At 40.5% G+C, this 25234-nt stretch overlaps 1 protein-coding gene across 3 annotated transcripts in view; it reads left to right on the forward strand.

The window, feature by feature from the left end:
* Positions 1–1952: 1952 nt before the first annotated feature.
* Positions 1953–25234, forward strand: part of OXTR (oxytocin receptor) — a 31125-nt gene continuing 7843 nt past the window's right edge. The window contains exons 1-2 of one of the 3 annotated variants that reach the window (XM_034431634.2): positions 1953–2083; positions 18301–19526. In XM_034431634.2, the coding sequence (XP_034287525.1) occupies positions 18626–19526 (901 nt within the window). In that variant the 5' untranslated portion in view covers positions 1953–2083; positions 18301–18625. Of the gene's footprint in view, positions 2279–16810; positions 17889–18300; positions 19527–25234 lie in introns of those variants that run through there. The other 2 variants (XM_087887902.1, XM_034431633.2) reach the window with 2 other exon arrangements.

The raw sequence follows: 25234 nt of genomic DNA on the forward strand, positions 1-25234 counted from the left end.
AAAAATGACCCCGTGCCATGGTGCAGGAGACCGACTAGGCTACGCCCACCATGGCCACACGCACCCAGCAACCGGGCAGAGAACCCCTTGCTAAAATTTTTGAAGCCCACCCCTGAAACTAGCCTGTAAGAAAAACCAAATGAACCACAGAAAAGAATCATAGCAAGGCAAAGTATTACATAAAAAAAGTACCAGTACATTAAAAAAAAGCCTAGCAGGACAACAAGAACTGGCAATAGCTAAGAGCAGGAATGTTGAAGCAGCGGCAAAGGAGCTAATTTACTATGTATTTGTTTGTTTGTTTGTTTGCTTGCTTGCTTGTTTGAATTTATATGCCACCTATCTTGCAGTCTGAGGCAACTCTGGCTCCATAAAGACAGAGCCATAGGAACAAATGTGTATAAAGTCAGAATGGAAAAGAACAGATAGCAAGTCTTATCAAGTCTTCTGACTACCACATATGTGGAATGCTTTGTGATGTTCATGATGTTGATGGATCTTTTTGGTGAATCTTCTATCTATAGCTTTGCAATGAAAAAAGCAAACTCCAAGAAGAGCAAGAAGCCAACAATTCAACCCTGACCTACTGGTATTGTCCACTATTGTTCTATCAATCATTTATTTATCAACAGACAGGTAGCATCAAGATCATGAGAAATGATAATACCACACTAATGAGGCAATACTTGGAATATTCCATACAGTTCTGGACACCACAATACAAAAAAAGATGCTTAGACTCTAAAAAGCATGTGGAGAAGAACAACAGAGATGATAAGGAGTCTGTAGACTAAGAACAATTGATGGACTGCTGAGTTCATCAACAGTTCATTTGTTTATCATATGAACAGAGGAACAGTTGAGGGAACTAGGCATATCTAGCCTATTGAAGAGAAGGATTGGAGGGGGGGGCATAATAACTGTCTTCCAGTACTTGAGGGGCAGTCATAGAGAAGAGGAGGGGATTGACTTATTCTCCAAAGCACCAGAGGGCAGGACAAGAAGTAATGGGTAGAAACTTGTAAAAGTGAGATGCAACCTAGAATAATGAGAGATTTTCTGTGGGTGCTCTATCGCTGTAGGTTTTCAAGATAGGTAACCATTTGACCAGGATGATATGAGATCTCCTGCCTTGACCAGGGAGTTAGACAAGAAGAGTCCATGATTCTATTTTCTCACCCCTCACTGGGTTTATCATACTTTGGTTAAATTGATATTGAAGGTAACCTTCCCTGGTAGCATTTTCAGAAGTGTCGGAAGCTATAAGGTGACTCTTGGGAGTACAAAGTACATCCGATCTTTCTACCAATGTCATTTAAATGGTAAGACTCTTGGTTTGAGAAACAGACAAACATAACATGGCAACTTTCATCACTGCCCACTATTAATAAACAGATGGATCAATTGTGCTGATGCACAGTTGATGGCACAATCAATATTCTTGAAAGGATTTATAAGAACTTGGTTTTGAAACTCTCAATTAAAAATATTTAACTAAAAGTGAAATAAGAATCCTCCTAATACTGTAGTAGCCACAAGCCACAAATAAGTATGCAAACAGTCCTGACATGCTTAGTTAAGTGGTCTGTCAGGTAGCGGCAATATAAAAGGCCTTTATTTTTGATTAGGTAAATGGGCAGCCTGCAACCCCTTCAAAGGAAAAAGAGAAGAAAAGAAAGCTACCGAGGTTCAGCAAGAAAAAAGAGGAAACATCAGAAGCAGATTTTCCACTCCTAAGGCCTTGGGAGAATTGAGTCTTTCCAGAGCTCAGGAATATATAAATAAGGTCTACGCCTTAAATTAACTCTGTTTAAAGCCCTCAAGCAGTTGGGTGGTGATAGATGCCTTGGAGAGTTGCCATCAGTTGAAGGGCAAGTTTAAAAGTTGTGTCTTTCCTTCCGTCCCCTCCTCTCTCCTCCCCCTCCCCCATTTTCTTTCATTTCCTGGTAGGGCTGAAAACAGACTGTGACTACCAAGGGAAGCACCAGATGCTGTCACGGTATGGAAGTCATAACGTAGCAAGAGGCCAAGGTAGAATTCTTGTTCCAACTGTGTGATGGAAAAACAACGATCCTCGAGAAAGGTACAAGCGTGTCGCATTATTTGTCCTCAGTATGCATGGAAGACTTTCCTGTCTTGGTGAAATGGCCGCATGGAAGGGAGCATGCAGGACCTAAATAGGCCCAAGTGAGAGGAAGGTGGGCATAATACTTAAGAGAAACTAAACTTGGTTGAAAGGTTGATTTCAGAAAACAGGAAACAGGACCTTCGAAAATGGGTAGGTAGATCACTGTAAGTACAGATGTTGGGAAGCGGTGGGAAGATTTTTCTATAAAACTATTGTCACTAGGTTGTGGTTAAATGCTAAAGGTCAGGACTGAATGAAGGAAAGGAAGCTACCATAGTTTGTATGGAGGAAAAGAGAGTGAACTAGCTCAAAATCATATTTAACACGCTAACTATACAGTAAGTGCAGTAAAAGTAAAGGGCAGAAAAAAGAGAACAAGAACATTTGAACTTAACAAAGCAGGGAGCCCTGCTAACAGTATGACTTATTCATGAGGAAAAGTTGAAGAAAAGAAGGTACCAGAAATATCAAAACTGTGACTGGTAATCCGGGCAAAAAGGTGAAAGTTCCACCTGTGAAGAGAAGCTGAGAAGGGGTTTTGGAGGTCTACCAAGAAAAGAAAGATACTAGGTCAAGAAAAGCAGATTGAAGATCCAACAAAACATCAGCTACGGAAGACTTTTTGCTGAGTCAAACAGCAGACGGGAAGGCAAGGCAAGTGCTTTGATTACTGGACCGGTAACTCAATAGTTTGGTGTAAAACTCCTATGAGCACTGAACCTGTTGTTGTGCTCTTTATTGTTTTCTCGTGATATAATGAAGGCTCTAAGAAGTTTGTAATTGGAATTAAAAACAATAAAAGCTCATAAACAATTATTTTAATAAATTAAAAATATTTCTTTCTTAACTGGATCACCCAGGTTAAAAAGGAAGTCACATTTTAGAAGTCCCCCTGGTTCGTAAGAAGCAGGCTTGTTGAGAATAAATTGTACAGAAACTAGAAGAGATTTTTTTCCTAGCCTCAATGCTAAATGTGAGGTTGAATAAAAAGCAAGGCTCCCCAATGCAAACAAACAAGCTTAATTTTGTGTCATAATTTCTTATCCCTGCCTGAACTTCATTGCGATTCTTTTCCTGAATAAATCAAATCTTATCCAAACAATGATTCTGAGTGAGATCTCTTTGAAGCAACCTTTTATTTAGCAGACAGAAGAGGCCTCTCTGTAAGAAGCAAACTCCACACTGGGGGTTCCTTCATTGCAGGAATTCATTCTCTGCATCAGCAAATCGTATCTCAGGAGGCAAAGAGATAAGAGCTTTGGCAGCACACAATCCTGCAGAAATTCATGTAAGAGGAAAGGGCATTCAATGCAATTGTGATAACACAATTTCAGTTTTTATCCTCCTGATGGAGGACTAAAATTGCTTTACATTTTAATCTAGTAAAATCCAAAAGTTAAGTTGGTCAGAATTTGGTCTAATTTAAATCAGCATGAAAAGATAATGATGATTTACTTCAATTTACTTCCTTGATTTTAACAGGAATTATTTTGAACGAATGACGATACACCCCCAATTTTTGCTTTATTTTATTTAAATTATTTATATAGACGCCCCTCTTCAAATCAACTCTGGGTGGCTGGCTCCTGTCAAAAAGATCTTTTTAATTTTAAGGCCTTCATGATTTATACAAGACAGGTATTAGAGTTTGGTTCTGTCTCTTGATATTAGCCATGATACCTCTATACCTTTATGGTCAAGTTAATATGTAAGTTTAAATATCAAATGTTGTCTTTATGACCTTGTTGTTACCTTCCTGGTTGCATCTGACTGGCTAGGATTTAAAGCGGAATATTCATTTAGATGAGCTTTTGGCTGATTAAGAAATCTATGTTTAATTTGAAACTTGCATGGGATGAAAAAGCTAACGGATTCCATCCGTTTCTTTTTGCATTACTCTTCTCTTCTCTTCTCTTCTCTTCTCTTCTCTTCTCTTCTCTTCTCTTCTCTTCTCTTCTCTTCTCTCCTCTCCTCTCCTCTCCTCTCCTCTCCCCTCCCCTCCCCTCCCCACCTCCCCTCTCCTCCCCTCTTCTAGATTACTTTTGTTGAAGACAATCATCATCTGTTTTTCTTTATGTTTCCTTATATTTCCCTGGATTTCATTTCCTTTTTGTATATTTATATTAGTTTAATCAAAGTCTAGTTAGTCAGCTGTGATTTAGTCTGATTTTATATAATATATTTTCATAATTGCATTTGCATTTATTTTATAATTTGTCCCACTGTTTTGGCAATTAGCCTTATAGATTTAATTTGCAAGTAGGTAACATAAAACTTTGGTCCAGCAAATAGCATTTAAATATTCATCTCTGTGTAATTAAATTTCATTAATTAATTCAAGCCAATCTTTATTGGTCTTGCAGGAAAGTTAAATAGGTCTACAAGAAAAGGTAACAGTAACTCTTGAGCAACCTAATATTTTATGTGTTCCACAATATACTGGCAGTGTGATTTTGGACTTAGAACTGCTGCATTAGGAAGACTGTTGAGGCTCTGGTAGAATATTTTAACTGCAAAATTCTTTAAATTGTTTTTCTTTCAAAACTATGGTAATATTTGGTTCACTTTGCAACAAGAATGTAGAGGTGATCTATGCTTAACACAAGATTAAATTCCCCATGGATAAAAAAATAAGTTTTTTAAAAAATTAAATTTATTGGCTGCCCATCTTACCACAGGGCTCCCAAACATGATAACCAAACAAAAGAAATTAAAATGGATTAGTTTCATCAGTATGAGCTGCGGTGGTGCAGTCGTTAGAATGCTGTATTGCAGGCTATTTCTTTTGCCTGCCGGCTGCCTGCAATTTGGCAGTTCGAATCTCACCAGGCTCAAGGTTGACTCAGCCTTCCATCCTTCTGAGGTCAGTGAAATTGTTTCACTGATTGTTGGTGGCACTATGCTGTCTCTGTAGCAATAGCAATAGTACTTAGACTTATAAAGTGTTTTAAAGCCCTCTCTAAGCAGTTTACAGAGTCAGCATATTTCTTCCAACAATCTGGGTCCTCATTTTACCCACCTCAGAAAGATGGAAGGCTGAGTGAAATGAAAGCAAGAAGAGTGTGTTTGTGTATGTGTGTGTGTGTGTGAGTGTGAGTGTGAGTGTGAATATTTATGCCCGAATATATGGACTTAATTGCAAGGCTGAAATGCTCATGCACGTTACATGATTACATGGAGAAGCAAAAGGCAGACGTTTTCTATTTGGAAGGCAGAGCACACATTTGCTGCAGATTTCCTGCCAACAGCCAAACTGTGACCTGCATGTATAACTGAGCCTGGACTCCAGTGTTTCGTCTTGTGGGGGTGTAGGGGGGAGCATGATCTAAAACTGGCAGGGTGGTAACTCCAGGTCTCTCAAACTAAGTCATCTTAAGAGAGAGGAGGAGAAAAGGCAGCCTTTTGTCTTCAAGCCGAACGTTCTTCTTCCACGAATGACATTTTAATGAGAAGCAGGTCACTCATAATCACAGAAAAGTTGGTGCAGTAAAATAGAGTGTTGCTAATCCTAGAGCCAGAGAGCTGGAAGCAGCTTCTGGAGCTGCTGCAACTGGCCTCCTGTTTGGAATATGTGCTGCAGGGGAATGCAGCTGAGGAGGGAAGAGAGCCATACCAAGTCCCTAGCAGCAGCTAATCAGGCAAGGTCATGAGCAATCTCCTTGGTGTTAACTAGGACTGTGGTGCAACACTAGAATCCAGTGGTGCACACGATTTGCAGTGTAAGTAAGAACTGACCTAATAATAATAATAATAATAATAATAATAATAATAATAATAATAATAACAACAACAACAACAACAACAACAACAACAACAACAACAACAACAACCATGACCGTGTTGCTAAGATCATTCACTGGAAATTGTGCCAGAAGTTTGGATTTGAATACAGCAAAAACCATTGGGAACATCAGGTTGAGAAAGTTTTAGAGAATGAGAAACTCAAGATCTTGTGGGACTTTAGGATTCAGACTGACAGGCACTTGGTCCACAACACACCTGACATAACAATAGTTGAAAAGAAAAAAGCATGGTTCATTGACATTGCAATACCTGGTGATGCACGGATTGAAGATAAGCAGCAAGAAAAAAATCACAAAGTACCGGGATTTGCAAATTGAAGTTGAGCGATTGTGGAAAAAGAAATCGTGTGTTGTCCCGATTGTAATTGGAGCCCTTGGAGCAATACCCAAAGGGCTATCCTGCTATTTAGAAATTCTAAATTTGCCGGACTTGAACATTTTGACTCTACAAAAAACCACCTTACTTGGAACAGCTTACATCCTCCGATGATACCTTAACAGGTCCTAGGTCCTTGGTTAGGACTCAAGCTGCTGAGCTATTAACCAGCCTCAAAGGCTGTGAATCTCACTAAAGATTAAATAATAATAATAATAATAATAATAATAATAATAATAACAACAACAACAACAACAACAACAACAACAACAACAACAACAACAGCCTTTATTGTCATTGTACATCATGTATACAACCAAATTGGTTTAACCTCTACTGGTGCAATCCATAACAGAAAATACAAGGCAATACAGTCCAATTTATACAAATAATTGGGGAAAGAAAAAACCAGTCATACGTTTCCATATGTACACAGAGTGATTGTGATTGTGTTTAGGAGTCTGTCAGCCCCTGGGTAGAAGCTGATTTTAAACCTGTTTGTCCGGCTGGCTATACTTCAATGTCTTCTGCCCAATGGTAAAAGTGAAAAGAGACACTGGCCAGGGTGTGAATCATCCCTAAGTATCTTCCTTACTCTGCTGAAACAGCGAGATCTGGCGATGTCATCCAGTGGTGTTAGAGGGCAGTCGATGGTTGCTGAATTGATCACTCTCTTCCTTCCTGCCCGCAGCTGTTAAACCAGCATATCATACTGTTATACAGTATGTGAGGACCTCTTAATAAAGACTCAAGGATGCTTAAACCGAAAGGGATGGGGTACCCTGGGATCCAAATTCTGGATGCCCAGAAAAGTTCCACTACAGTGTGATTGTCAGCGTTCTGAGTAATGCATCCACTGAAAGCAGAACTCCAAGGCGGGTAGATTCCTCAAAGTAAATGTTTATTGGATACATCATATTGGCACAGCCGGTGAAAACCAACTCTGAAAGTTGCCGTAGTTTTCACTTAATTAAAAGAATAAAATTTCCCCACTCCTCGGTGTCATCAGCCACATGGTCCAATGAATACAGCTGGCAGGCTCCTCTCCTCCTTCACCAGTCACCTGTTATGATGACTTTGGTTCCCACAGGAAAACTTTTTATTTTGACTGTACACTGGGCTATCTACTCCCCCCCCTACCTAAAATTAGGTGAAATCTAATTTTATTTACTACCGGTTCTGTGGGCATGGCTTGGTGGTTGTGGTGTGGCTTGGTGGTCGTGGCTTGATTGGCGTGGCAGGGGAAGGATACTGCAAAATCTCTATTCCCATCCCACTCCAGGGGAAGGATATTGCAAAATCTCCATTCCCACCCCACTCTGGGGCCAGCCAGAGGTGGTATTTGCCGGTTCTCTGAACTACTCAAAATTTCCGCTACCGGTTCTCCAGAACCTGTCAGAACCTGCTGGATTTCACCCCTGCCCCCTCCCCTTCCCCTCTCAGGCTGTGTGGCAACTGTGAGGCAGCACAAGATGGCTTCAGTTAGGTTTGCTTCAGAGTTGACAGTAATGGTGCTTGTTGACCTAAAAAGTGAAAACTGCACCTATGGGGAAAACAATAGGATGATGATGATGATGATGATGATGATGATGATGATGAATAGTGTGATGGAATTACCAGAATGGGTCCCCCCCCCAACCAAATGGTACAGGTAAGGTAAAGGAGTTCCTGCAGATTTTTACTCTGCTAGCTGCAGTCGACTTTAGGGGGGCAGTGCTCATCTCCGTTTCAAGGCCATCGAGCCAGTGCTGTCCAAAGACATTTCCCATGATATCACAGAGGAGCTGTTACCTTCCCATTGAAGTGGTACCTATTTATCTACTCAGATTTGCATGCTTTCGAACTGCTAGATGGGCAGCAGCAGGGATGGGGATGGGAGCTCACCCCATCACGTGGCTTTGGTTCTCGAACCTGGGCATTAACCAGGTTCACCCTAGTGAACTGCTGAGCCATAGCATCATCCCCAACCAACTGGTAGTGAGGCAAAAAGAAGGTATAGATTTGCCTTGTCAATTAGAAGTAGATATTTCACGATATGAAGAAAAGCAGCAAGAACATTTTAGTCCTTTCATCCTCATCTTGCATCCCAGTATGATACAAACATACTCTGGCTATCTTCTCCTCCCACTCCCTCTTGTTATGTTCCATGAAGTTGCATTCTGCTGGTTCCAGCCCTTGCATAAGGCAAGCTTAGGCTCAATTTCATTTTACTAGTGTAGAGATTGCCCCCCACCCCCATCTTTATTGTTAGCCTATTCAGCCAAAGCCTCAAGATATATATCAACTTTTAGAAGCAGGAAAGAGATTGGCAGTGGGAGAAATAATGTCATGCTGGTATACTTTTCCATTGATTTAAGCATAGGCAGAGAGCAGTTCAGCTCAACAATGGGAAAAGGTTGCTAGATACATTTGTCCTGAATCAGCAGAGAGTTGCAAAATACTTATGGATTTATTTATTTTTTTGGTAAGAAAGGCTCCAGGGAATTTTATTACAGGAGTCCAATCTGCACACAGTGTGCTCAGAGTAAACACGTGACACAAACCTACAGGGATCTTACGAGCTCTATTATTGCTATGCCCACTCATCTGAACTGAAATTGGAGTGGCTCACCCTTCAAATGAGTCCTTAAACATTTAACCTCTTGCCCCTTTTTTAATTGGAAAAAAAAACTTTATTTCTTTTCCCAACACACTAACTTTCTACGTGCCAGGCGACTAAAGTAACCATGCTGCTTTATCATTCAGCATTATGTTAAGTTGCAAAATATTTTACAAGATCAGTGCAGCAAAACTTTAAAGTAAATGCATTTCTTTTTAATATCAATAAGAACAGGGAAAGTGTAACTAAGACTTTAGGATGTGGTTTCTCTAAGAGTTAGTTGCACCCTTTGAATATTTTTATCACTAGGAAGGTGTGATTACTGAAAGGATCAAGCTTGTTGTAGAAAGTTCAGAAAAGCTACCAGTTTGGTTAAACTGGCAGTTTAAAAAGCAACCGGTTCAAGTGAACCAGTTGTTAAAAAAGCTACCGGCTCCTCTGAACCGGTATTTCCAATGATCAGCTGTGCAGCGGGGTTTAGCTTTGCTAGAAAGCAGGAAATCCTACTTTCTAGCAAAGCTAAACTGCACAGCTGATGCCCCCCCGCTGTTGTACTTACCTTCCCAAGCTTCCTTTTGGCACATACTGCCATGTGCGCGCACACACAGAGCACACATTTGGCATGCAGTGCGCATGCGCACGCAGTATGAGTTTGACGTGCAGTGCGCATTTGCAGCCAGCGGTGCTCATCTCCATTTCAAAGCCAAAGAGCCAGCGCTGTCTGAAGACGTCTCCACGGTCATGTGGCTGGCATGACTAAATGCCAAAGGCACACAGAACGCTGTTACCTTCCCACCAAAGGTGGTCCCTAATTTTCTACTTGCATTTTTTACTTGCTTTCGAACTGCTAGGTTGGCAGAAGCTGGGACAAGTAATGGGAGCTCACCCTGTTATGCAGCATTAGGGATTCGAACTGCTGAACTGCTGACCTTTTGATCGACATGCTCAGCCACTGAGCCACTGCATCTCATATATATATGAAGAGGTAGCACGGCCACGAACACGAAGCCAAACAACAGCAACACAGCTCACCAGCTCAAATCCCCCTGCTACTCAGACTAACCCGAGCACAACCAAGCCCCCACCTAATCAGAACACACCTCCACCCAATCAGAACACAGCCAAGCTCCCACCCAATCAGTTCACACCCCCACTGGCAGTTAAAAGGAAGAAACAGCTGCGATCACACACATTGCTCCTAGAAGCACGAAGCCGAAGACACCAGCCTGAAGATGACAAATGAGACTTCGTCGAAACGTTGCCAAGAAACCTCCAAACCCGAATAACCAAAGACCTACATATATATAACATTGCTGAGAGTTTAGGCACTATGGCCAAATGGTGGTAGAAGTGGACTGGATTCATATAAATTGTCTATATGGATGAAGATGTTTTAAGGTAGCCACGTATAGCAATTAAAAAGGCAAATGCTTTAAACATTTCCCTCTTACCTCCTAGTAAGTACCCTGCACAGATATGACTTTACATTGGATATGAGATTTCCTCCCTTCTCTAACATTTCAGATCATTTCCAAAGAAGACTGAGAAAACTGCTTTTGCTACATGTTTAAACAGGAATAGACAGGGCAAGATGATGAATGCGAAGGCCAAGTTCTTACTTATTATTTATTTAAATCCAGAAAAATGAATCCTACCTTGGTTTCTGTCAGTTTTGTTATAATGATTCAGAAGACTACCTTGCAGGGAAAAAAATGATCTTTGCTCACAGAAAAAATAAATAAATCATGCATCGCTGTTTATTAAATGGGAAAGCAAAAGGGTCAAAAGCACACCATTTATCTGGCTTTAAATAAGCCACTCATGACCCTAAAGTGCTATTGAAAGAAACATTGTTTCTGAATGTTATTACACTTTCTAAGACCAGGAATCTAGCCTCACCTACCAATGATTACTGAAGCAAGATTTATAACTATAACAGAAAGAAGATCCATTTAAGGAAAAACATGATAGGGATAGACAAAGCCTAGCACTTAACAGTAGCTATGTCCTTCCAGAAGAGGTAAACAGCAGGTTATTGTTTTTGCGTGTCTATATGTATGTGTGTTGTGTGCCTGTGGTGGTGGTTAATCCTATTATTATGTCTTAAAAGGTCCTGTCCTGTCCTTAGAATTTGGGTGGGGGAATGCAAATTCTTAATCCCATCACCTGGAGCTGAAGGTGTTTTGTTTATGAATAGATTGGCACAGTCTTTGTTAATGGAAACAAAATATCCATTTCTAAAGACTTCAGGCATCTGCTGAGGGCTGTTTTACTATGCAGGAAGCTGGGGCTGCTTTCTGTCTTTAAGAGCATGTTTCTCCATTTCTCCTTTGGAGAAATATATAATATTCAGCCTCTTCTTATATTCCTCAAAAATATTTCACTCTCTGGGAGGCAGTGCATAATTACTTCTTACAGAAGATTTTTTTTAAAAAAAATATTTGTTTGTTTGTTTATTTATTTAGAGTTCAATAGTTGCCCACCTCTACAAGTGACACTGGGTGATGTATATCAAAAAACATAAAAACAATTAAACAGTAGAGAATAAATATATATGGCACTAAGTAAAATGGTTACTATGGATGTTAAGGCAGCCAGTAAATGAGGTCCTTAACACATTTGGGGTCTCAAGTCCAGGCACACAACCAAGTCTTTAAGGCAGAGGTGGGTTTCAGCAGGTTCTGATCAGTTCTGGAGAACTGGTAGTGGAAATTTTGAGTAGTTCGGAGAATCGGTAGTAAAAATTCTGACTGGCCCTGCCTCCATCTATTCTTTGCCTCCCAAGTCCCAGCTGATTGGAAGGAAATGGGAATTTTGCAGTAATCTTTCCCTGGAGTGGGTTGGGAATGGATATTTTACAGTATCCTTCCCCTGCCATGCCCACCAAGCCATGCCACGCCCACCAAGCCATGCCACGCCCATCAAAGCCACACCCACAGAACCGGTAGTAACATATTTTGAAACCCCCACTGTTTCAAGGGCTTGGGAAAGGCCAAAAGTGTCAGTGTCATCCTGATATCCGAAGGAAGAGTATTCCAGAGGACAGGAGCCATTACACCCCTGCATAAAGAAATAAATATTAAAAGGGGATGAAAATAAAGGCAAGATGGGAACGAAGTTTAAAATTCAATTATGGAGGCTTAATTTATTTAAGTATAAAAATTATGGGCTTGCAGCTTTTATTTTTCCATGTTTTGAAAAGGAGGTACCATAAAATGCTATCTGTTGGCAAAAACCAATTGGAAGTATATTCTAAAGTGTTGGAGTTGACCTATAATACCCTTCACGCTCGGCATTGGATATCTATAGGACTGCCTCTAACAACATTGGCCCGATCCAGGGGTGGGTTCTACTTACATTTACTACTGGTTTGCAACAGGGCCGTATGTGCGCGCGCTCTTCTGCGCATGCGCAGAAGCATTTTGATGACATCGGGGTCAGTGGGTGGTGCCTCCCACCGGTTTTACTACCTGTTCTACAGAACCGGTGCGAACTGGGGGCAACCCACCACTGGCCCGATCTATTAGAAAAAGCTATTAATGCAGGGATGTCAAACTCGTGGCATCACATTGTCCTCACGTGACATAGCATGTCTTCCCTCCCCCCCTTTGCTAAAACGGGGATGGGTATGGCTAGCGCATGATTAGGAGATGGGTATGGCTAGCGCATCCAGTCCCCAGGCTGTGAGTTTGACACCCTTGTATTAATGGTTCCACATTTTCAGGAGGCGAAGGGAATCAAGAACAAGAAACTTGTTCTTTCTTTGCAACACCGCCACCATTACTCTGGAGCAGACTTAACACCTTCCTACTGGCTTTTAAAAATTGGTTAGAAACTGAATTATTCTCCAGAGCATTTTCTGGACTTTTGATTAATTTCTTGTATTGTGGTTTTTCAGTTCTTAGCAAATAATGGCAATTTGGTGTCACTGAAAAGTCTAAGAATTGTCCAATAAGAAGTATGTGTCTCTGTGTGCTTGCATCTCTGCGCCCACCCATCTGTGTGTGAGTTGAAGTCCACATACTTTAAAGTTGCCAAATTTGAGAAACATTGATCTAATCTATTCATTTCAAAGAGATCCAGTATCTTTCCTATTTTTTTAAAAAAACTCTTGGAATGCTGGACCATAAAATTACCTCAGCAAGAAAAAAATGTAGAAAAAGGCAGGAAATGCAAACTAATCAAAACTTTGGTCCTGGAGAAAGTATTAAACAATTGGGGGCGGGGGGGGGGGGGGAAGAGAGAAAGAAATAAAGCAATTTGGAATCATTTAGTGTAATGCACCAGATGCCTGTATTTGGTACATTTGGCATATTAAAGCGATGGTGAGGATTGAAGTAAATTGGACACAATGGTAAACTTTTAAATTAATAGTTATGACTCAGAAAAACATAGAGCGCTCCATATGTACCCAAGACCCATCAGGCACAGATTCGATCCCAGCACTGTTTTTTAAATGCCTCAAGGCTTAAAGTTAAAAGCTCTAAGATATTTGACATTACAGCTGATTAGCTTTTCAGTGTATTGCAGTTTGTGAGTTTTTATGTCTCTCACCAATAATAAGTCATGAAGTAAGTTGAAATTTGTTGCAGTGAAAAGTAATAATATTCAGCGAATTGAAAAAGGATAGAAATCAATACATTACACAGAAAGTAGAGAAGCAGATGTCAGGGGTATATCAGTGGTGGGTTGCTCCCGGTTCCCACCGGTTCACCAGAACCGGTAGTAAAAATTTATAGTAGATCGGAGAACTGGTAATAATATTGGCTGGCCACGCCCCCAAACCGGTCCCCAGCCCAGTAGCCACTCGCTTACCCCACCCTCATCAGAGGCTTTTTTTTCTTTATTTTTAAAAGCATTTTTTCTACAACCTCTTGGGCCGAAAAAAATGCTTTTAAAAATAATAATAAAAAAAGCCTCTGATGATCGCGTGGCTCAGCTGGGATCGTCAGAGGCTTCTGAAAGCATTTTTTCTGCAGCCTCTTCGGCCAAAGAGGTTGTAGGGAAAAAAAATGCCTTTAAAAGCCTCTGGCGATCCCAGCTGAGTTGCCTGATCATCAGAGGCTTTTAAAAGCATTTTTTTTCTGCAACCTCTTAAGATTGTAGAAAAAATGCTTTTAAAAGTAAAAGCATTTTAAAAGTAAAAAAAAAAAAAAAAGTTGGCTATGCCCACCCAGTCAAATTACCCCCCACCAAGCCACGCCCACAAAATAAGCAACACCCACAGAACCGGTAGTAAAAATTTTTAGAACCCACCCCTGGGGTATATGTGTGTGTTGTGTTTATGAGGCTTTTTACTAGGAAAAGATTAAATTCAGTAATACAATTACATAATAAGTGCTAATAAATATTGTTCCCTAGCAAACAATTTTAGGCCATTTTACAAAGCAAAAAATCCATATGGTGGTTAAAAGCTTTGGACTAGGTCCAGCTTCAAGTCCATCCTCAGCCACAGAAATTCCCTGAAAGATTTTGAGCCAGACACTCTCTCTTAGCCCTCTCTGATACACAGTGTTGTGGGAATAAAATAAATATTTATTTATGTGGATTTAAAGGCTGCTTAACTCCCAAATGATTCTGGGTAGGTTACATTTTAAAGGTACATTGCAAGAGAATGAGAAAAAAAATGTATGCCCATAGAACCACACATACAAAAAAGGACCGATACTCCAAAAAAGTAAAACCTATGGGATTTAGCAGCCATCCTAATCCCAGGCTTGAGAACAATTTTAGGGTGGGACACAGAGAAATACCTATTTCCTTGGTCCTAATAAGTAACATTGTTTAATTGAAGGGGCCTGGAGCACACCTACTCTGTCTGAACTTACAGGGCAGGTAGAAACTACCAGAAACAAATAAATATTGACCAATAATCTTGAATTATATTTAGAAGCAACCAGTGGAACTCATGAAACAGTGGTGACATGCATGTGCTACTGCAATGGCTTTCAACTTGTGGGCTATGGACCCCTGGGGGGGCACAATGTCATTACAGAGGTCCTGCAAAGGCTTGCAGAAGTGTTATGATTTAAATGTCAAATTACCGTATTTTTCAGACTATAAGACGCTCTGGACTATAAAACGCACATTAGCTTTAGAGAGGAAAACAAGAAAAAAAATCTGCTTCTGCCTCTCAACATCCATCTGGCTAGCATCCTTGCAGCAAATAGAAAACAGCTTGATCAGCTTCAGCATGTTATTGCAGCCCCAGCACGTGGCTTGTCAGAGCTCCACTCCGTTGCGCCCACTACCGGTCAACTGAGTTGAGCTGCTGCCGCCGCTGGGAAATGCTGGAGCCTTCACTGCTGAGCAGCTGATTGGCGATTGGATTTGCCTCCTGGAATACTGCCGATCAGCTGTTCTAGGTGGTGGGGATCGCCGCTGCCCATTCGCTGCCACCCGTTCGCCCATCTGTTGACCTCCGCCCCTTCACTATGGCCCGTCGGCTGCTGCCCATTTACCACAGCCACTGTGGCCCATTCGTTGCAACCCATTCACCACTGATCGCCACCTAGAACAGCTGATCAGCACCACACTAACTCTTCTCCCCCCGCTGCAATATTCGCTCTATAAGATGCACAGACATTTCCTCCCACTTTGGGGGTGGGGAGTGCGTCTTATAGTTCAAAAAATACAGTTTGTCTTGGGGGTACATGGCCATAGTCCTTGGTGACAAAAGGTATTTAAAGGGGGTCCATCCTGAAGAAAAGTTTGAGAACCACTGTGCTACTGCATTCTGGACCAGCTGTACCTTCAAGGGCAGCCCCATTACGGTGCAGTAGTCCATTTGTGATGTACCTACAGCATGAATGACTATTTAAAGAGCCTTCTGCTTTAAGAACGGCTGGAACTGGTGCACTGGAGGGATCTCGTGTAAGCTGCTTGTGGACAAGTAAAATAGAAATTCTAACAAATATAAGTATGTATATAAAATGAGTAAATTGCTATATTGGTGCTGCTGCAAAACTCTTTGTTGTATACATTGCCATCCAGATTTATTGAAATATGGGATTGATGATCGGTAACACAAGTTTAGGACTTCTTTCAAATGCCAGTCTAAAAATGTACCATTCACCAAGGGAAATCCTTTCCACATACTTCATACAGCCAGCATAGCAAATACATAAAGTATCTGAAAAAAACTATTTTCAGGTCAGTTAAAAAAAAAATTTGAAAATGAGGTGTGAGCCTTTGTTTCTCTGAGAAAATAGATCTACAATGACTCAGTTGAGACATTTACCTCCGATCTTCATTCAGCACAGCTGCTTCCTTATTTAGTGATTTAAAATGTTTATAACTTGCCCTACATCACTGAATTCCAGAGGAAGGCGCAATGAAAACAAATTAGTCAATCAAACAATAAAACTTAGATTTATATAAGAGGCTTGCCTGAAATGAATGTGGTTAAAAACAAAACAGAAGACAGTTTAACCATTCCCTCGCCCACCTTGATAGAGTTGGAAGAAATGTCCCACTGGGTTCAGTTCCAAGTGGGGAGAAAGACACTGGAAACATGGTGGCTGACTGGAAAGATGATTTTTAATGGTGGACAGGACACGTGGTTTGAGGTCCATGGCAAAAAAACACCAGTGAGTGAGTGAGTGAGTGTGTGAGAGAGAGATTTATATCCTCTGTTGGGCTTTGAATTTGAGCTTGTATTCTGATTGGTTGTCAGACTTCCATGGGACCATGCAGGGGTAACTTTGTAGGTTGCCTTTTGAGTCCCAAGCTTGGTTGAATCTTGCTGGGTGATGTAATCTTCCCAGGTGCCATGTGGTGAGTTCTGTTGCTAGTTGGGTAGAGGTCTAATCCTATCTTTGTTGGATCATGGGTAAGGGCATTTGCTTATGAATAGGCCTAGCTATCTTTTTATGTCTTAAGTGCTGACATCTGCTATTGAGGAGGGTGGGGGTTATTAAGAGTGAGTCTGCTTTCTGCCTAAAAAACATGTTTCTCCATTTCTCATTCAGGGAAATATAATATTTTGGCCTTTTTAATATTTCCTAGAATATTTCATTCTTCTAGGGTGCTAACTTCCTACAATAGGAAATCTATTCTTCAACTCCAAAATAGTTTGCTACCAGATTAGCAAATAACACCCAAAACCCATTTTCTAGTTCAGGTGCATAAGAGTCACCCTGCTTTAGTAGGGTAACAAATCGTCAAAATATAAAAAACATGAGAATGCAAACCCAATAGCCATACAATTTTAAAAAAGAAACCTTTGGCTGACATTCAAACCAGCTACCTCGCTCTGCCTGTTAAAATTCTCACCTTGCTGCATTGATATCTTTAACATTCCCCTCAGGCTTAAAAGCCTCTTGTCACATTGAAAATGTATGGTGGGAAGGGACGTCACGTGATGCTTCCTAAATTATACAATAACAAGAAATGAAATCCCAGAAAGGGAAGAAGAGTGAGAAGCAGAAGGAAGAAAAGAACACTGTTACTGTCCTTTGGTTCCTGGTCTCTCTCTCTCTCTCTCTCTCTATATATATATATATTGCACATCTTCAGGCACATCTATGCATAACCATGCACAACCAAGCGACAGGAGAATCAGTCTCTGCTGAGTGAGATCTCAGCCCACTTCTGATCTTTAATAGTTTCCTGAGAATGGGACTGAAGAAATGGCCTAGGGCGACACCTAAGGGCCAAAAGAAATCCTGCATTACAACAATACAGAATCAGTATATTTTATCCATGAATGACCGTGAAGAGCTGACAGCAAGCTCTGCTGCTCCTCCTCCTTCTTCTCCCGCTCCTCCTCTCTGTCCTCCTGCATTCATTTGAGAACAAACTTGTAGAGCTGCTAAATGTGTCACAAGGGCAAAAGGAACTCACCTGACGTTCGTTCTTGGACCTTCCCAGCTGGATAGGACTAGCTTCTAATATTTCTTTCTAGAGAGGTGGAGGAAAAGGGGAGAGAGAGAACTCTCTGGTTCAGGAGTTGCTAAAAGAAAAGAAAAAAGTGAGCTAAAGGTAAGAAGAATTTCTTTGTAACTCTGAAAGGCACTTTTAAGCAAAGCATGCTTGTGTGTTTGTTAATTGTGTCATCCCTCGAGTTTTCATTTAATTGTAGTCTGGCTTTCTACATCTATATTTAGACTGATGCAGAAAGCCATCCGTATACAAGGAGGAACTGGGATAAATACTGCAGTTGAAAGAAAGAAAAAAGACTTGGAGAACTAATAAGCAAGTCTTGACTGTTGTTTTGAAGTAAACGGGAACAAGCCATTGAAATTACACTCCTGAATTTGAATGAATGCCTTGTGAGAGAGTAGAAAGCTGAGGTTGTCAGAGATTCAAAATGTGACTATGTGGCTCTCCATGTTGGTATAATTCCTTATTTATTTTTTTCTCCCCACTTTTTTTTTTTTTTTTTTTGCTATAGGAGGAATAAATGAAGTAATTTGGAAAGAGAGCAGGATTTATCCTGCGGGTGGAAAAGAACTCATAACTATACATCAACTGCATGTACAGATCCAGGTGAAGGATCCAAAGTGAAAGGGAAATAAACGGGACTTTGAAAAAAATAAATAAATAAAGAGGCAAAGGGCCAAATGGGAGTAAAGGGGCCTTCAGGAAAAGGAAATAAGCACTGAAAGGCCTGGTCCCAAAAAAGGGGAGGCTCTAAAAGACACACTGCATTATAGAGAAGGCGTCTTCTCTCTTCTCAGTTCAGCCTTGCAAAAGACTCTGGGTGGGAAGCATCTACCATGGATTCTTGGTATTGTTCAAATTGTTCTTTGGGCAATGCTACCTTCGAAAACCAGACTTCACAAGCCAACCAAACTTCAGTCATAAAACGGAACGAGGACATTGCCAAGGTGGAGGTGGCAGTGCTGTGCCTCATCTTTTTCCTCGCCCTGACGGGAAACTTATGCGTGCTGCTGGCGATCTACACAACCCGCCACAAACATTCCCGCATGTACTTCTTCATGAAGCATCTGAGCATTGCTGACCTAGTGGTGGCCCTCTTCCAGGTCTTGCCTCAGCTCATCTGGGACATCACCTTCAGGTTCAAAGGGCCAGATTATCTCTGCAGGTTGATCAAATACCTGCAAGTGGTGGGGATGTTTGCTTCCACCTACATGCTGTTGCTGATGTCGCTGGATCGGTGTTTGGCCATCTGCCAGCCCTTGAGGTCCTTACATCGGAGGTCTGACCGGTTGTCTGTGCTCCTCACATGGGTGGTGTGCCTCCTCTTCAGCGTCCCGCAGCTCCAGATATTTTCTATGAAGAACGTGGCCCACGGGGGGATGGATTGCTGGGCGACATTCATTCAGCCTTGGGGTCCTAAAGCCTACGTCACCTGGATGACCTTGACTGTCTACATCATCCCAGTGATTGTGCTATGTATCTGCTATGGCTTGATCAGCTTCAAAATTTGGCAAAATGTGAAGCTGAAAACCGTCCATGAAACAAGTGTGAGTCTAACCTCTAGTAATTCTCATGGAGGCACACTCTCCAGGGTGAGCAGTATCAAGCTCATTTCCAAAGCCAAGATACGGACAGTCAAAATGACCTTTATTATTGTCTTAGCCTTCATCATGTGCTGGACTCCTTATTTTATTGTGCAGATGTGGCTCGCATGGGATGAAAATCCTCCAAAAGAAGGTATGGTTTTGTTCTCCTTTTTATATACCTGCCTCTGCAGTAATTTGCCTCATTGTACTTTCTTTAAAATGTATCTATAACTGAACTATTATCCATAGAGCTAATCGGTAATGTGGCATTCAACAAAGCCTTAGTAAATGTGCTGATTAAGAAAATGAAACATTATTCAAATGAAAACAGATGAGTTCAATAGACAGGTAAAATCTAAAAAGTGATTTGAAATCTTAGATACTATTTGTGTGACCTTGGATAAATTACAAAATATCTCTGCCCGTAATTGTCCTATGATGACATAGAGAACTTGAATGCTTTTATTAAGAAGCTGTAAATCTGGAGGAATAGGAATAGTTGGCATAGAAATGTCAGGTATTTTTTCATACTAAACCACATCAAATAATTTTCTGTTAATCTCAGTGAGAGCACATGAAAGATAATGTTTATATCAATTACTGTGAGCAAATGGGAAATTGCTTTTAGGATGGAAGTAGGATGGAAATGCCTCTGTAATCTTTTTCACTGAAGGAGCTCAACACTGTCATTTTGACTTTACTCCATAAATTGGCTGATTTCTATATGCTAGTTCAGAAATGAAGGAAGCAGAGGAATTTTGTGAATGAGTTGTGCAGGCTATCATTGACTGGGGAGTTGGGAGCTTAATGCAGAGAGGCACTAACCAAATGCACTATTTATGTTAGGAATGGCTTATATTGAGAAGGGCTAAAGACTAAATTACACTAATAGAATCATTTATAAAAAGTTTAATCATCTAAAAATGCTTCCCATTTGCCTAAAATTAATTGTAAAATAACTTCTTAGGAAAAAGGACTTGAAATATGATATTGGATATGATGTTACTTTCTGATTTGTTCTGCCTCCCCCCCCTTTTTTTCCCCCCTGTTACTTTGATGAAGTGGATTGTCATCACTGGGTACTTGAGATATCCCAAAGTTCTCTACTCTTTTATTTGTCCCAGAACTGGAAATCTTCACTTTTTCCTCTGAGAAATAACAAACTAATGGATGCATTACTAAAGGCTTTGGCTGCTATCACTCTGGTATCAACAATGTGTGGTGCAAAATAAGAGCTATGTGGCAAGACATACTTTTCAGCATACTCTCTAATATCTAAATGGGTTGAAATCAACTTTCCATATACATTTATCCACCACCAATGTCTAGTCTACAGAGAAGATGCTGAAGTCTATCAGCTGGCTTACAAATGAACACACACTATTTTTGTGTGTGTGTGAAAATACTCAGGCTGCCACTGCCCCCATCACTCCAAAAACGTATAACTGAAGTGTGAGAAGGGTTGGATAGATCCCATTGTGGTCTGGGATTTGAATGTGTATTTTGTTGAACAAACTCTACCTCTCATTTGAGATGTTACAATGTGGAAAATCCAATACTAGTTGCAGCAAAAGAGTCATATATGGTACCAATAGAAGAGGATACTTGTAGCTCAGGGTTGAACTGTGGAGTCCTTGGTGCTTTCTGAATTTGATGGTTTTCTTGCAGATGTTTCATTACCAAACCAGGTAACATCATCAGTGAAACCAGGTAACATCAGTGCTAGTAGGGAGTCTCTATGCAAGAAAACAACCAAGCTCAGAGAGCAAGACCCCATAGATCTTATATGGCTAGAACTTTAAATGCAAGTTCCACTCCTACCCGTTCAGAAAAGAAATATTTGCAAAAGAAATGTTTAGTCATAGTAACTGAAAAAAAATGAAATGGAATAACTGAGACTTGGCAAAGTAATTAAATTTGGTTAGACCTATTAAAAGTCAAAAGTTGGATGACTCTGGATGATTGATTACCTTCGTGTTAGAGAGGAGCCATTAAGTTCCTTCCAGCTCCATTATTTTTTGTTTAACTTTAGTAACATCAAAGTTACATTCATACTCTGAATGCCCAGCTACTATAATTCCAATGCGTGGCGTTCACTCATCTCTCTCCAACTTCAAATACCTTGCTGCTTCTTTTCCCACAAAAGATAATTTTGAGATAACACATTTTTTCAGTAGAAACATAAAGGACGAACTTGCTTAGCCATTTTCCTCTTCCTATTTTTCCATTTCAATTATCCTTCCCCAGCTGGGAGGAAGAAAGATAGTCCTGGTGTTGTAGTAAAGATGCAGAGAACATAGATTTGTCTTCCTGTTCTGACTGCAGCCCTCTTTAATCAGGGGCTTTCTGTCAGCCTAACTTCTGTTCTTTGTCCTGTTTACATATCAGCTCAGTGCATGAGGAAAGTCATCATATTACTATCTCAATGAAAAGTCCAAGAATAAAATATTCTCTAAGCATTGTTTTATTCTCCACAAATCAAAAAAATATATATCCAGGACTGTAAATCATTCCACCAGTCATAAAAGAATCCAGGAACTGGATGTATTGCTCTGTCCAAGCAACTGCAAACTAAGTTTGCTGGATAGAGCAACTGACAATAATATCTTTCCTTTAATCAGTTAGCGCTCTTCTACTAGGCTGGTTTAAGCCCAGCCACTAAGATACTAACTTTTATGTAAGTATGACAGCCTTGTGGTATCTTATTACTATAATCAGTTTGGGCTAGTGGTTAAGACACCAGGTGAGAAACCAGGAAACTCTGACTTCTAGTCCTGCCTTAGGTGCGAAATCTAACTGGGTGACCTTGGGCACAAATTTAAATCAGAAAAAAAAAATCTAGGCTACAACTCTTGCAATGTGGGGAAGGGAATGAATAAAAGCTGTATTTGATGTCAAGGCAACTTTTAACTAGCCAACTTCAGATGCAGCCAGAACTCATTTAACAGGGAGCAAACTTATCTTAAAAATGTGGGACAGTGGTGGGTTTCAAATTTTTTTACTACCGGTTCTGTGGGTGTGGCTTGGTGGGCATGGCATGGCTTGGTGGACGTGGCTTGGTGGGCATGGCAGGGGAAGGATACTGTAAAATCTCCATTCCCACCCCACTCCAGGGGAAGGTTACTGCAAAATCCCCATTTCTTCCTGATCAACTGGGACTTGGGAGGCAGAGAATAGATGGGGGCAGGGCCAGTCAGAATGTTTACTACCGGTTCTTCAGACTACTCAAAATTTCTGCTACCGGTTCTCCAGAACTGGTCAGAACCTGCTGAAACCCACCTCTGATGTAGGACTATCTTTGGAGTAAGCATGCACTGTTCATTTCATGCAAGGATTATTAATCAAGGAAATACTAACAACTCCCAGCCCAAATCATCTCAAAGGGTGATTGTGGAGAAAATAGGAGGAGGAAAAAGCATTAGGTATTTTTGCCACCTTGAGATATTTATAAATATAATAAAGGTGAGATCAAAATGTTAAAAATCTGCAATCTGGTCAGCCCTTATTTCTGCGAGATCTTTTGTCCTTTGTCAGTCAGAGAAATATTTCCAAATGGGTATATTTCTTTCACTCCAGTCATTGTTGAAAGCTTGAAGATTTTTATTTCCACCACAGCTGCTAGACTGTGTGAAAGTGGGTCCCCTTTGTGCTTTAGCAGACCAGGAAAACTTTTAAGAAAAAAATATTGTGAAGTTTGCAAAGTTTTGCATGCTCTCTCGCCCATCAATCTGTCCACAGTAATTTCACTTTGTTCACAAGCAGTGAGACAAAATGAAACATGTAGAAGACGGGAGATAGCAAAAGCGGAACAAGGGAGGAGAGGAGCCGTGGTGGGAATATGCAAAATGTCTCACAGCAGAGATAACCGCAAAATGAAAAGTGAAGAAAAATCCATCTGGGAATTGGCCTGATAAAGCATATGAGGAGCTTCCCAAAGTTTCATTATACATTGTACGGACAATGTTCCTTGCTTTCAGGGCAGAGGAGATTATCTTACTTCTGATATGGGCCTTTATTTGCCAAAGACCATAAAAGAGTTTCCAATAAGAATATTTCTTTGTAACACTTTGCCTGCCAAATATTCCAAGCTCTCAGAGGGCTAGAGGGATTAGGATTGTCTTTGAATTGGCAGTAGAGATGGGTAGAGACCCTTACTTTCATCATCCTTAAGGGAATTAGGAACTAACATCTATTTCAGAAAAGTTGTAGCCAATAAAATGCAAAGGCATCATAATTGACAATAGGTCAAATGAAGAGTTTGATCCTATTAAATGTTGCAAATGACTCATTTTCAGAATGATGTGGTGAACATGTTTGTCCATTGTACAGTGAAATGAACAATGTTCCTCTTAAAGAAGGGGTGCTTATAGTTTAAGTAAGGGTTAAGCAAATAAGAATACAGTTCACCTGTGGGGGGCAGAGATTCACCCCCAATGGTCAGCGATGGCACCAGCTGACTATACCGGGATGCTGGAAGCCACAGCCACTCAGTCTTGGAAGGCTTGAGCTTGAGCCTATTTCTCCCCATCCAGACCCGCATGGCCTCCAGGCAGCGGGACATCACATCACATCATATCTATCTATCTATCTATCTATCTATCTATCTATCTATCTATCTATCTATCTATTTATGATTATTAGCCAACAATGTGAGTTGTGATAGGGAAGATCATGAAGAGGAAACATTGGCAAACACTGTCCTGATCCATTCTTCCAGGGGACATTTTTGAAAGTGGAAAAGAGCTTTCCGTTCACAAAAGGGGAATTCTGGATCCAATTTCATTTACATGTTTTTACGAATTGGCATCTTAATGAATAATTATTTATTGAATAACCCATACATTCAGACAAAACCAAACCAAACATATTGTGCCTTAGTAGGATGGGGAACCCGTCTATGGCTAAGTTGGATAGTTTTAAGATGATTCCTACTGTCAGAACTACTGGTTTTGTCATATCAATGTCTTTTTTTCCACCAATGGAAAAAAACCCTTAATAATTAACATAAGACAGCACTTTAGAAAGTCAAACACATTATCACAGCACACATATCATCTCAGATCTCATTTTATGACAGGCTGAAAATGATGTGGGTGACTTCAGGTTTGTCACTGCTTTTGGTTGCTGCTATACAGCTGTTCTGTTATTCTGTTCTGTTATTATTATTAGAGATATGAAGATAATTTTAATATTATAGCTAACTTTTTTTAAAGTAGAACTCTAAGTAACAAATCACTGATCATACGATGGAGAAATAAACATGGGAGTTGAGAATAGAATAGAATAGAATAGAATAGAATAGAATAGAATAGAATAGAATAGAAGAGTTGGAAGGGATCTTGGAGGTCTTCTAGTCCAACCCCCTGCTTAGGCATGAAACCCTATACTATTTCAGACAAATCGTTATCCAATCTCTTTTTAAAAACTTCCAGTTTTAACTTTTAATGATGAGTAATGTCATCTTATGATTTCTTGATTAATAGTTGTCCAGTCAGCTTCATAATAAAGTTTGTGAACACCATATCTAATTGTGTCTAAGGCGTGTTTGGCACCAGATCAGAGTCAGCAGGTTCTGACCAGTTCTGGAGAACCGGTAGTGAAAATTTTGAGTAGTTTAGAGAACCGGGTAAATACCACCTCTGACTGGCCCTGCCCCCATCTATTGTCTGCCTCCCAAGTCCCAGCTGATCGGGAGAAAATGGGGATTTTGCAGTAACTTTCCCCTATCACGCCCACCAAGCCATGCCCACCAAGCCACGCCACTCCCACCTTGCTCTGTAGAGCAAATATTAATTAATTTTTTTTCCTGTAGAATTTCTTTTAACTCCTTCCGCTGTAGACTTCTTGGTCACTTTCCAT

This window comes from Pantherophis guttatus, chromosome 2 (genome assembly GCF_059756535.1).
Source record: "Pantherophis guttatus breed Tessera chromosome 2, ASM5975653v1, whole genome shotgun sequence".
Taxonomy (NCBI): domain Eukaryota; kingdom Metazoa; phylum Chordata; class Lepidosauria; order Squamata; family Colubridae; genus Pantherophis; species Pantherophis guttatus.